The sequence below is a fragment of the Trichomycterus rosablanca genome, chromosome 4 (genome assembly GCF_030014385.1).
Source record: "Trichomycterus rosablanca isolate fTriRos1 chromosome 4, fTriRos1.hap1, whole genome shotgun sequence".
In the NCBI taxonomy this organism is placed as follows: Eukaryota; Metazoa; Chordata; class Actinopteri; order Siluriformes; family Trichomycteridae; genus Trichomycterus; species Trichomycterus rosablanca.
In genome coordinates this window covers 33,020,070-33,034,272 of record NC_085991.1, presented here as the reverse complement: position 1 = coordinate 33,034,272, position 14,203 = coordinate 33,020,070, and the positions used below count along the sequence as shown (strand labels likewise).

General features: G+C 37.4%; 1 protein-coding gene and 1 long non-coding RNA gene across 2 annotated transcripts; one reads left to right on the top strand and one right to left on the bottom strand.

Moving 5' to 3' along the window:
* The first annotated feature begins 3,508 nt into the window (after nucleotides 1-3,508).
* Nucleotides 3,509-4,945, top strand: LOC134311588 (uncharacterized). The gene is made up of 4 exons (XR_010011451.1): nucleotides 3,509-3,591; nucleotides 3,904-3,955; nucleotides 4,040-4,203; nucleotides 4,725-4,945. It is a non-coding gene; the product is annotated as an uncharacterized LOC134311588 (long non-coding RNA).
* A 1,095-nt stretch (nucleotides 4,946-6,040) lies between these two features.
* Nucleotides 6,041-14,196, bottom strand: LOC134311586 (transcriptional-regulating factor 1-like). Its single transcript, XM_062993234.1, has 8 exons — nucleotides 14,141-14,196; nucleotides 13,840-13,991; nucleotides 10,492-10,595; nucleotides 10,015-10,075; nucleotides 8,966-9,054; nucleotides 8,733-8,852; nucleotides 8,482-8,585; nucleotides 6,041-6,581 (listed from the first exon to the last, which is right to left on the bottom strand). The coding sequence occupies exons 1-8, from the start codon at nucleotides 14,188-14,190 to the stop codon at nucleotides 6,176-6,178; spliced, it is 1,086 nt and encodes a 361-aa protein (XP_062849304.1). The 5' UTR covers nucleotides 14,191-14,196; the 3' UTR covers nucleotides 6,041-6,175.
* Nucleotides 14,197-14,203: the final 7 nt, after the last annotated feature.

Sequence of the window (14,203 nt, the reverse complement as noted above, 5' to 3'; positions counted from 1 at the left end):
ACAGGTGCTCAATTGGGTTTAGTCCATCACCTTTACCTTCAGCTTCCTCAGCAAGGCAGTTGTCATCTTGGAGGTTGTGTTTGGGGCCGTTATCCTGTTGGAAAACTGCCATGAGGCCCAGTTTTCGAAGGGAGGGGATCATGCTCTGTTTCAGAATGTCACAGTACATGTTGGAATTCATGTTTCCCTCAATGAACTGCAGCTCCCCAGTGCCAGCAACACTCATGCAGCCCAAGACCATGATGCTACCACCACCATGCTTGACTGTAGGCAAGATACAGTTGTCTTGGTACTTCTCACCAGGGCGCCGCCACACATGCTGGACACCATCTGAGCCAAACAAGTTTATCTTGGTCTCATCAGACCACAGGGCATTCCAGTAATCCATGTTCTTGGACTGCTTGTCTTCAGCAAACTGTTTGCGGGCTTTCTTGTGCGTCAGCTTCCTTCTGGGATGACGACCATGCAGACCGAGTTGATGCAGTGTGCGGCGTATGGTCTGAGCACTGACAGGCTGACCTCCCACGTCTTCAACCTCTGCAGCAATGCTGGCAGCACTCATGTGTCTATTTTTTAAAGCCAACCTCTGGATATGACGCCGAACACGTGGACTCAACTTCTTTGGTCGACCCTGACAAAGCCTGTTCCAAGTGGAACCTGTCCTGGAAAACCGCTGTATGATCTTGGCCACCATGCTGTAGCTCAGTTTCAGGGTGTTAGCAATCTTCTTATAGCCCAGGCCATCTTTGTGGAGAGCAACAATTCTATTTCTCACATCCTCAGAGAGTTCTTTGCCATGAGGTGCCATGTTGAATATCCAGTGGCCAGTATGAGAGAATTGTACCCAAAACACCAAATTTAACAGCCCTGCTCCCCATTTACACCTGGGACCTTGACACATGACACCAGGGAGGGACAACGACACATTTGGGCACAATTTGGACATGTTCACTGTGGGGTGTACTCACTTATGTTGCCAGCTATTTAGACATTAATGGCTGTGTGTTGAGTTATTTTCAGAAGACAGTAAATCTACACTGCTATACAAGCTGTACACTGACTACTCTAAGTTATATCCAAGTTTCATGTCTATAGTGTTGTCCCATGAAAAGATATAATGAAATATTTGCAGAAATGTGAGGGGTGTACTCACTTTTGTGATACACTGTATATATACAACCCCTGGCAAAAATTATGGAATCACCACTCTTGGAAGATGTTCTTTCAATTGTTTAATTTTGTAGAAAAAAAAGAAATCACAGACATGCCACAAAACTATCATTTCTCAAACTGTCAACCCTCTGGCATTAAGAAACAATAAAAAAAGAAACAAATATAATAGTTGTGGTCAGTCACAATTGCTTTTTTTTAGATCAAGTAGAGGAAAAAAATATGGAATCACTCAAATCTGAGGAAAAAATTATGGAATCATTAGAAAACACTGCACCATTATTACTTTGTTGCACCACCTCTGGCTTTTATAATGGTTTAAACTCTATGAGGCATGGAGTTAACTAATGACAAACAGTATTCTTCATCAATCTGCCTTCAACTGTCTCTTGCTGTTGCCAGATCAGCTTTGCAGGTTGGAACCTTGTCATTGACCATTTTCTTCAATTTCCACCAGAGATTTTCAAATGGATTGAGATCCGGACTATTTGCAGGCCATGCCATTGACATTATATGTTTTCTTGAAGGAAAGTTTTCACGTCCTTTGCCCTATGGCAAGATGCATTATCATCTTGAAAAATGAAGTCATCATCACCAAACATCCTTTCAACTGATGGAATAAGAAAAGCGTCCAAAATTTCAATGTGGACTTTGGCATTTATTGAAGACCATCTCCCCTGTGCCTTTACCCGACATGCAGGCCCATATCATCAACAACTGTGGAAATTAACATGTTTTCTTTAGGCAGTTATCTTCATAAATTTAATTGGACAGACACCAAACAAAAGTTCCAGCATCATCACCTTGCCCAATGCAGATTCGCGATTCATCACTGAAGATCACTTTTATCCAGTCACCCACAGTCCACGATTGCTTTTCTTTAGCCTACTTTAACCTTGTTCTTTTCTTTTTAGGTGTTAATGGTGGCTTTTGTTTGGCTTTTCTGTATGTAAATCCCATTTCTTTTAGGTGATTTCTTACAGTTCAGTCACAGACGTTGACTCCACTTTCCAGCCACTTGTTTCTCATTTGTTTTGTTGTGCATTTTCTGTTTTCAAGACATATTGCTTTGTTTTCTATCTTGATGCTTTGATGTCTTACTTGGTCTACCAGTATGCTTCCCTTTTACAACCTTCCCATTTTGTTTGTACTTGGTCCAGATTTTAAACACAGCTTACTGGGAACAACCAACATCTTTTGCGACATTCCACAATGATTTATCTTCTTGAAGGAGTTTTATAATCCTCTCATTTGTTTCAACTGACATATCTTGATTCATGACCATGATTCATGACAATCTGCTTTGTGCAACAGCTCTCCGAGGTGTGAGCACTCTTTTTAAACTGAAGAATAATTAGCAAATCTAATCTGCTGCAGATGTTTTGTTTTTAAACTGCAAATTACAGAGTGATTCCATAATTTTTTCCTCAGATTTGAGTGATTCCATATTTTTTTCCTCTACTTGATCTAAAAAAAGCAATTGTGACTGACCACAACTATTATATTTGTTTCTTTTTTTTATTGTTTCTTAATGCCAGAAGGTTGACATTTTGAAAAATGATAGTTTTGTGGCATGTCTGTGATTTATTTTTTTTCTACAAAATTAAACAATTGACAGAACATCTTCCAAGAGTGGTGATTCCATAATTTTTGCCAGGGGTTGTATATATATATATATATATATAGATAGATGGATATTTTGTGACGACGTTAACACACATTTGAAGCAAATGATCCAAACTTAAAACTCTTGTCGAATTAGCCTATTAATACAACACTCTAACCTCAGCAACTTTAATAAGCCAAACAGCTTAACCACTCAGTTAGTCCGAACTGTATAAAAGCCTTTAGAAAGCCCTGTCATCATATTCACATCTAGTTTGACCAGGATAGTTGACTTGTGCGGGTAAAGCATGTCGAGCTATAGGCACATCAGTTTATCAGTGGAAATGGTTTCTGGGCTTTTCACAAAGTGACTATGTTTGTTTTCCACAGAGGTTTCATTCTTTCTGTGTGTAATGTGTAACACACAACTTCCAGTTCTTGATGGCTATTGAACAAATGACTTTTTTGGCTCAAAAAGAGATCAGTCCCACATGTAAAAATTCTGTTAAGGTGTCTCCTCATGGGAGTCAGCTTCATTTTGAAGCAGTTGGTATCATTTCTACACTATTAATCTAAAATATGACTTCCAGAATGTATGATAACATTCATGCATCAAGTCAGGAAGTTCTCTTGATGTGCCTAGTGGTACACTTTAAATGCATTTCATAATCTGAACCAAACGCCTTTGCTTCTCTATGACTATGTTTTCTCTTAGATGATAGTTGATTGCATGGTGCAATGTGTGGCCACACTGTTCAGACTGTTCTGGGCCATGTACTTAGAGCGTCTTATTTCACCTGCCACACAGACAATCAGGTAGAACATGGTCGTTAATGGCTCTTTTGATTGTTTGATTGTTAGTGACTATTTAGTGCCTACTTCAAGCTAATGTATATAATGTCTGTTGCTTGTAGTAACTGAAGAAAGAGGCACTTACAACACCACCACCTAACCTTGTTCTTACAGAATGATGAGGCCTTTTATTTAGGTTCAGGTTTTGCCCTGGTCTCCTAAAGATGTCTTGTGTAAGGAAATGCAAATATACCTGTTTTTGCTGATTAGGCAGCAACGTGTGTTCTTTTAGTTTGTCTTTATTTATGAAAATGTAATTTTTTCATTCTTCTTTAGGTGTCTGTATTCTGGTACCTATGGAAATGATTTTATGAATGCTGTATATGTGGTAAGTTTTTTGCCATTATGTTTTTTGATGCTGCAAGTAAATGACATTGCAATGTGGTTTCCTGATTCTGCTGACCTTTTCCAGGAATCATTAGGATCTGTCTGGCAGATTATGTTTGAGTAAAAGGAACAGCAGCCTGATGTCCTGTCTGCTGAGGAAGCTGCAGCACTAGGTTACTTCCTAATGGCTACTGTGAAAAGAATTGTTTTCCGCAATGGTTTTGACCAGCTCATACTTCCATCAGCATTGTAAGACTTACTGCCATATCCGTTGTATAAAGATTGGTTGCATGATAATGCTTTTAACTTTTTATTTAGAATGACATTACACCTGACAACTAAACCATTGTTTAATCTATGCTGTTTAAGTTAGCATAAAATCTTTCAACAGCTAATGGTTCATAGTGTAAGATGCTATAGGAGTTTATTTGATGAAACCTGGGGTTATTTTATGATGTTGCTTTAAAGTAATCTGGGATTTTCCTGAAGCAGTGTTTTCAGTTATTGTCCAGCACCCTGGAAAATATTAAGCAGTTTTGTTGCATATTGTATTTAGCCAAACATCACATTTGTGACTCTGGAGACACTGTCCACTTTTTCACCACATCACCTATACCTCAATTACCATGTGCAGCAGTTTTTATGGAATTTTTAAATACATCATTGGTGATTGGTAAATGAGGTAGGACTTGGGGGTTCATATGTTCACACAGCAACACCTGGGTTACAGTCAGTAACTGATTTCTTCTGATTTCTATGTTTATCATTAGCTGTTCCAGTGGCAACGCCGACACCCAGCAAGAAGCTAATTCTCCCAACTAAAGGAAAGCCTGTTCCTGTACTCTTTTCTTCAATTTCTTATGTACGGGTGTCCAGCTGGGGCTGCTGCAAAAGGTATATAACCTATTGTCTTCCCTGTCATCATCTTCATCTCTGTACAGCTGCATCAGCAACTTGATAACTCTACAATCTTTTTTTTTCCTGGTAGAACTGAAACTTAGATGTTACAGATTGTGTTGAGGTGCTTTTAATACATTTTTGGTTCCCGCTTGAATATGCATTAGCCTGCAGTCATATGCTATGCGTAATCCTAACTTTGTATAACATCCTTATAAATCAATGTTTAGAAAAATGTCTATGCATTAAGGGTTTGTGTGAATTAATTCTTGCATGGAAATTTATCTTGCTACGTCTTCGGAAGCCACCTAGAGTGGGTTTTGGGTGCATGTGCTGCCCCCAATTAAAAAACAATGGAACCAATGGTGCCGATTACTCATTTTCTGTTTTGTTCACTGTCACGTTTTACATTGTGAAAGTGCATAAATCCCCATTCTCATATTTTTCCTTAGCCTTGTCATTTAGCAAATAACATTTTATTAAGAGTTCAGATACAGTCTGGATCAAACTGTTTCAAACTCTTCTTGTAGATGTTCCTCTGTAGTGATTAGTTCAGCAGTGTAGGAATACTGCATTTAACAGCATCCTGCTCCCCTTACTCAGTCTTTTCCGGTTTATTGGCATTGTCTTGATAGTAGTTGGTATTTGCCTCAACTAAGACAGTCTTAACTGGTACAATTTGGGAATTCATGCTAAAATAAAAGCCTGCACATACAAGATACATAGATAACATTTAAAACTAGTCAAAGCCACTCTGGGAGCTCTAGCATGTACAGAGAGTATTAGTCAATCATTTATTTATTTTCATTAGCAGTTAAGTTCAGCATTCATGTTTCCCCTCCTGGCATGTAATATTTATTGTAGATTTTGATTCCTTTTGCTCTAAGTGCATTTAATTTTGCTCGATCACTTAATATAAGTATTAAAATTCTGTTTACTGCAATGTTTTAATAAAATACCTTAATTATACACAGGGTATTTCATCTTATACCTGATTTTGTTTAACCTTTATTCTGCATATTGATTAGAATGGATATTGGTTATATTAGATAGCTACCCCAAAAGTATTATAGGTAACATTAGCACCCAGTAAATCAACATATTCATCTATGACAAGCACTAATAATCTTTCAGACGATAACAAATCACAAAAGAGTCTTTTATTAAAAAATACATTTTAATGAGCACTGTTTATATGTACAAAATCTGGCCATGTGTCAGTCCTGAGCCCTTCCTATGTCTATAGAAAATACATATTTAATAAAATGTCAGTTAATAATAAGGTGGTTAAAATTGTACCTGAACACCCACCTGTTCGTTTATGTTAGTCATAATACAGACCAGACTCCAAACTACCATGGAGACTACCCCATGTCTGTTGATAGCCAGTATAGATGGGTAGGTTTGGGGTTTTGGAAGCTGTCTGTGGGGTTTGTGTGGGACTGTTGCTGATAGAATTAGGAAAACAAGTACTTTGAGTTTTGTTGCTCTGGATGAACGCAAGCTGAGAGTGAGACTGCACCAGGTTCTGGATCAGATTTTGGGTTAACATCTGATTTGGGTAGTTCTGTGTAATAAGCTGGTTTGGATGTGTCAGGGTTCGGGTCTGGTTCTGGAGGGCCTGAGCCAGGCTGAGGGGGTTGTTTGGATGGATTCGCTCCCTCCAGTCTTCCTGCTGCTGACGATGGATTTTCATGTGAGCATTTCTGCTTTTAATCTTGTAAAACATCCTGATTGCAGCAAAGAAACAGAAGTATTAGAGGGAACAATTTTAACAACCAGTAAGGTCCCTAAATTCACTAGATGAATACACACTAACATAACTTTTGACACCTAAAGTCATAGACATGGCTGCCAAATGCATTGACATAAATATGTATATCATTTTAGACTAAGCAATACTTGTACTGCTACACCATAACTTGAAACAGAAGGTGAAATCTACCACATTCTTAAGCAAAGTACGTAATGTGACATTTTAATTTGAGTATATTACCCACTATAAATTGAAGAGTACATTGTTTAAATGGGGCTTGCAACTGATTCTCAGCCACTATTTTATGGTGGGTTTAGGTTAAAAGGCAAACAAATCATTCAGGATGTCTTCTGTCTTGTTTGGATGTGGTAACCACGACTCAGATGGGCTGATAATGGCAGACAGAGACTGGTCTGGACACAGCACTGTTTTTAAACTTTTTGGTCTCATCACACATTTGCTTATATTAGGTATTCACATATAAAATGCTCTTTCTCCAACATGTATTCAAGTGAATGCAACAGAGTACACGTAGCACACTGACAGCTATAGTCAGGCATGTGTGTGACACCCAGCCATTAGTTATTCTACATTTGTAACATGGACATTTTCATTTGATTATAAATAGTTAACTGTAGATGTTCTTTAACTAAAAAAAACAATTTTCATTTGTCGTGAGATTGAAGAATGTTCTGAGGAATAAAGTACTCCTCAGCATGCTTTGTCTTTTTTAAATGGTGCAACAAAATAAGCCCGGAACTGTGTCACAATCATAACTGTTTCTCCAGCTGATGTGAAACTCCTCTGCTGAATAACAGAGAAGTATGTCTGAAAGTTGTTCACATGCAGAATTATAGTCTGATAAAATAAAACTTTGACAATAATTTAGCTTGATGTTTGAAAAAAGTTGTGTATATCTTCTGAAAAACAGTAGCGACAGTGAAATATTAAAGTGGGAGGATCGTTATACTGGGCTGCTTCTTGGTAAATGGATTTGAGGCATTACAATTCAAAGAAAACAATAATATTAAATTTAATAATAAATTTGGGTGTTTCCACATAACCCCAAACATAAAAACAGATTTAGAGATGGTTTCTAAAACAAAGATAAGAATGCTTGGATAGCTTAGGTAATCTCCTGACTGATACTTTAAAATTGCAAGTCAACATATAACATGCTTGGGGAATTGCACAACAGTGCTGCAAAAAAGTATTTCTTACCTTTAATCTTACATTTAGTCTCAAACCTGTGTAAAGCTAACACTGGCAACAAAGTCCTAATGACTTATGTTATTAATCTGTGGTGTTTCCCACACGTATTTAGTTTTCCTAAACATACATTGTACAGCCACAATTATGTGGACACCCGACCATAAGTTTGTTGGACATACCATTTAAAAACTTTGAGCATTATTTTAGAGTTTCCCCCTAATTTTGCAGCTATAACAGTCTTTACTCTTATTTAAAGACTTTATACGATACTTGAGTGTATTTGTGTGAATATTTGCCCATTTAGTCAAAAGAGGGCAAATTTAAAAGGGCAAGATTGATTCTTAAATTCGCCCCAAAGGTGTTCATTGGGGTTGAGGTCAAGGCTTTATTCAGGCCACTGATGTTCCTCCACACCAAACAGCTCTTTATGGACCTTGGCGGAACAGTAAAGTTGCCACAAAGTTAAATGCATAAACACCTGAATTCAATCATTACTAATGATGCCCACACTCTTGTGGCTGTATAGTGCATATTTGTTATGTACTTATATGAATTACTTATATGACTTAATATTTATGTATAATCATTACGTTAAAATGCATTAAACAACAAAAACAGGTACATTCTTGTTAATTCCCCCAGTGTAACTAAAGTCCACTTACTTTCCACATTGTTTGCATGGGAAGCTTGGTGCCATTGAGGGTGTATGAATCAACCTTTCCGCACTTACAATGTTCATTGTTATCTTGGGGGCAGGAATCAGAACCTGTAAATTAAGGAGATTTTAATCAAATTTACTTAATCTCTTATTTATTAATTGTATTTCTAATGCATTTCTGGAAGAATAAACTAGTAAATAGTTTCTTCTGGATTACAGTGTGCTACTATTGCTTTGTAAGAAATGCTTTTTTACGTGGTTAGTGGGAGCATCCATTTGTTGCTGCTGTTTCTCCATCTGCTTTCTCTGTTTCTCTTGGCGCCACTTGGTGTGATAGTAGAATTCCACACATTCTGACACCTGCTTTGTTTTCACCTTAATAATACATAAAACACTAAAATGTAAATACCTCAGCTAGAATAAGATGTATTTTGTAATGATTGACATAAGTTATGATTTTAAATATTAATTATGTTTCATGACATTACCATTTTTTGAATGAAGGTGAAGTCTTTGCCATATAAAGCAAAAGCCTTATGGAACAGCTTTTGTTCACTTAACTCCCAGACGTCACTTCCTGTAAAATAGAAACAGAGGGTAGGAGGTTTTCACTGTAGAAATAAAGTCTCATAACTTGACTCAACCCACACAAAATGCAGAGTAATGCTGGAGAATGGAACTTCATAAACAAAAAAAAACAAAAACAATTCACAACCCCCAGAAAAGAAAGAAACTGCAGATGTAACCAATGGCACCGTGTTATAGATGTTGGGTGTGTTAAAAAACCTAGTGAGCTTTCTACATAGACTGCATTTAAAGTCATCCTATGCACGCTCCAGGGAAGAAGGCTGTTCAAATTCTTAGATAACTTAAAATGCTGTTTAGTAGGGTACTTTAAACTGAACTGTATTTTGACTGAATAATAAGGGAGCCCCGATGCCAGCATTCAGTGCGGCACAACTTTTCACACAAAAATTACAAATATGATGGAATAATGCGTAGCAATGAAGGAGTTCTTTTTAAACGTAAATAAATTCTCTTTTTTTTTTTTTTTTTTTTATAAACGTGCACTTTTATTTCTATAAAAGTGTAATTTATTTGCATATACATTTGTTTACGCTGCTATTCTTTGAATATTTTTTTTGAACCCCCCCCCCCAATTCCCCCCCCAATCTAGTCGTATCCAATCACCCTATTGCATTACACTTCCTCTCTACTGATGTTGACCTCCACTCTGACTGAGGAGAGCCGTGACTTTCACACGCCCCCTCCACTCGTGTGCAGTAGCCGACTGCACCTTTCATTGCAGTCATTGTTCATGTAGGCGCCCAGCCTGCCGGATGACAGAGCTAGGTTTTGAACCAACAAGTTTTATTGCTGCACCACCTGATCACCCTTTCTTCAAAGTCTTTAAATGACTGATTAGGTATATCAGGTGCAGCTTCTGCCTGGTTGCTATAAAAACATGCAGCCACATTGACCCTTTGTAGATACTATTAAACAACCTGTAGTTATAGAAAGGTTTGTTAGTAAGTACCGGCATAATGGTAGTCTCTTGAGGGTGTTGAGTCAGAGAAAAGCATCCTCTCCAAAGCAGCCTGTAATAAAACACAATGTAGTTTATGCATGTTTTTATTAAATGATAGCAGGTTAAGGTAAAAGTTTACATCTAGTCAAAAATGACTCATTTTATAGCATAGCAAGAATTTGCCAAATTTTTGGCAGTGTTGCACCCACACTTTGCTGCACTGATTACAAAGGTTTAGGTGGCAATTTAAAACTTGATTGTGAAGCACTATGTTCCAAAAATGTTGTCACAATTCACGCTCCACAAATTGGACTTAACACCTCTTTTTGGATTACTGATAACACTGTTGTTGTGAAGTGAAAGCTCAGTTGTTTAGCACCCACTTAAAACATCTACACCTGTGCCTGACTGTAATAGATAATTTTGGCTGTATGACCTAACTACAGTCTCAGACATATGATCAAACATTTAAATTCATCTACTTACCAAAATGTTGCCCTGACATAAGGACAGGCTGTGTAGGGCGAGCTCCAGGTTAGCAGCACTTCCAGGTAAAGCAGCCGAAGTGCTGAGATCTAGAAGATTCTCAACTAAGAAATAATGGCAGATTGTTATTTTTACTGTTTTTCAAAAGCACTTGGATACTTTATTTAATATATTTTAAATAGGCAGTTGAGAAAAATAACATAAGGTAAAGGTATGAATAAGTTATTAGTAGCTACATCTACTGTACTTTCATGCATTTGAAACAAATCTCACGGTCCCACACTATACCTCTTACTCTTAAATTCAAAAGCAACTTTACTTTGCAAATCAGTGTCAGGCAGCTAGCTGGCAAAATAATGTGAAAAATGGTGCCACTCAGTAGTTACCAGTGTGCCTAATGCCAAGTTCACTCTATATGACTTTCCAAGTCATCAGGTTCACACTACACAACTGGATCTCTTGTAATCGGGAGTCTTTCAAGTCGGTGTGGCTTTCACACTACATGACTGATCGGTGATAGGGGGTTTCACACTACACGATCTATCACCAACTGGAATCACAGGCGAGCGAACTACGTTTTGTCACAAAAACAAATGTGAGAAGTGACGAAAGGTTTAATGATACCACGTCCAAAATACACATCAACAAGTAGCGAGCGATCAATGTTTGTGCGCTGATGTGCAGCGTAAAACCAAATAGGAAAAATAAATGAATCTGAGTGGATTGGGCTACGTGGCCAGCAGGGATTGTTCTATAGTGAGTTGGAGGTTAACAAATATTTTTCGCAATGCAACGTTGGTGTTATGTTTTGTAGAGAACGATAAGGTCAGAAATACTGTAAAACTTGAATGTATTCTGATATAAACTATATTAAGCCCCTTTCCCACCTTTTTACAACTCCTCCCCTGCGTTTCCCCTCACACCGTAACTTGCGTTCTCATTGGCTGTTCGACATAGCACACATTGCCAGTCGGGCAACTCAGATCCAGATATCTGACACGCTAGAAATCTCGCTGCTCGGATCGAATTGTTGGGTAGTTCACACATAGCAATTGAGAGCCGAGTTTCGATCGCCAAGCAAACGGCGAGTTGCTCCCGAGCCGGCAAATCTACAGCCGACCAGTCGGCGAGCGAAAATCAGGGCAAAAGTCGTGTAGTGTGAACTACACATTACCACCACAGTTTATCAAATGGATGTAATGTGGGTATTTCTGTGGGGGTAAAAGGTACCAGGTATTGAATTACACAGTGAAAGTAAGTACACCTGTTCAGCATTATAAATATTTCTCTGTTTTTATCCACTTTTATTGTTTGACAGCTGCAGGCCTCAGGGGTAGTAGTATTAAAGCCAAATTTCACTCCTGAACATCAAGCTCTATTGGTCCTAGCTCAAATGTAGTTCTGTTATTTAAGTGCTGATTATCCTACACACACACATACACACACAAACATTCACTCACAATTTCTAATCCAGTCTAATCCAGTAATCCAGTTTCTAAAGAGTCTAATCCAGTTTTATAGTTAGGGTGCTTTACATTTAAATAGGCTTTTAATACTTTAATCACACAAAAACATTTATTTACCAGTTATGTTTATCTCATGATTACTGAACTACAGTGAGGTATATGAACAAAAGTGCTGTACATTGTTCAGTAGTGCAGAATTATCTGTTAGTATCACTTATCTTTTTCTGCATGTAATTTGTATACTTTAAAATAAATTTGGGTCCAGAGATCTTTCTGGCGTTTCTACATAGAATGGATGTATGACTTTCTCTTTGCATAGCAGAGTGGCAATGGTTTTCCAAAACACTCCCAAGCCCATGTGGCTATATTTAATCACTGTTGCATGATGGTTTCTCTGCATCAAGCTGTTTACAATATTATGTATAGTAGATGGTGAAATACCTAAATTCTTTGCTATTTTGCATTGAGAAATACTCATTTTGAACTAAGAATTCTGTCACCTGCTCTCACTGCCCTGTTAGCATCCTCATACTTTATCTCTACCTCTCTCTTTTTGATAAATGCACTGTAGTGAACATGAAAGAAATATTATCAGTAAACAACTGGTATTTCTGCCCATGATGATCAGGAATGGAGTTTTGACCATATCTGATCTGACTGGCTATTAATATATTAAGTTACACTGACTCATCTATTGCACTACTGTAAACATATTGTCTGACTAGTACTTGTTTTCCTCCTTACTTAACTTAAAAAAAAAAAAAAAAAAAAAAAAAAAAAAAAAAAAAAAAAAAAAATTTGTGCACGTCACAGCAACACTTCCTCTTGCTCATAATGACTCACTGTGAATGAAAGCTGACTAGTAAAAAATAAAACTACTTGCACTTTAATCTAACACTAATATTGCTAATACTGCTACATAGGACACTTTACAAACATACTATCAATGAAAGCTACTACTGTCTACTTGGTTACACATGCATCGCTACAATGATTGACACTTTAATGAGACTTTATGTTGGTTTTCTAACTAATGTAACATAAAGACTTAAACATTAGTTGAATACACCCGTGTGAGTTAATGTGTGGCTAACTAACTGTCTAAGTGAGGGGTTTTCAAGCTTTTTGGACATGCGCCCCCTTCCGTGTGCCGACCTCGCCAAGTTGCTAAGTTCGCTAGTTTAGGTACTCTGCTTTGACTAACAGAAAAGTGAGGAGAACTAACTTTAAACACTTTCTGCTAATTGTGTCATGAAGTATGGCACAAAATGGTTTAACCTACCCATTTTTGGGTAGAAAAAAATCATGATTCCCATACTTGTTACCAATTCACCTGTTTATTGTGGAATGTTTCAAAACTTATTTTGCAGTCATCAAATTAAATGTGTATTGATATTTTCAAAATACAACTCTTTTGGTCAGTTAAAACATAGGATATCTTTACTTTATACTTTTGTCAGTTAAATAGAAGTTTAAAAAAAAATCCAACATGTGCCAACTTTTGCAGAAAATGGGTTAGTATAATCTGTTTGAAAGAGTCATTAAACTTTAAATTTTTTTTAAATGTTAAAGCTGACAGCCTGTGCATGCCAAGAAAATTATTTTATCGCATTAACTAATGTTGGCTGTGGAATGTTGGCTGTATATGTTTATTGTTTAAATATTTACTTAAACATGTAATGTACTTGACTAAAAGGACAAAATATGAACATTTTGGATGGGACTACAATGGCATCGCTCTCAGGGAACCAAATTCCAACCTCACTTCTGGTCACTGACTGGGGGTTTTGCATGTTCTCTCTATATCTGTGTGGGTTTCCTCTGAGTACTCCTATTTTGTCCCGCCTTCCAAAACATGCAGAAGGTGAAAGGAGACACTTACCACGCTCTAGTAAGATGTCACTTTCTTCCAACTCAACCCATGGTTTCCAAAGCAACTCTTCATGAAGAGGCTTTTCGGCCCACATGTGTAGCTCATCTTTCTCATGCATATCTGGTATCTTTGCCTGAAACTCTGGCCCGATGTTCACATGCCTGGTTTGTGTTTAGAAAAAAAAAACACTTTTGAAATGTATAGCTTCTGCAATGTATAGTTCTGCAACAACAAGGTAAAGGTAAAACTTTGCCAGTATACCCTCTACTACAATAAATTTATGAGCGACTTTGTACAAGTTATTTCTTACCTATTACAAGCATTGTGGCCTATTTCCTCTGACCATATGTCCCTGTCCATCTGTGGCAACAGG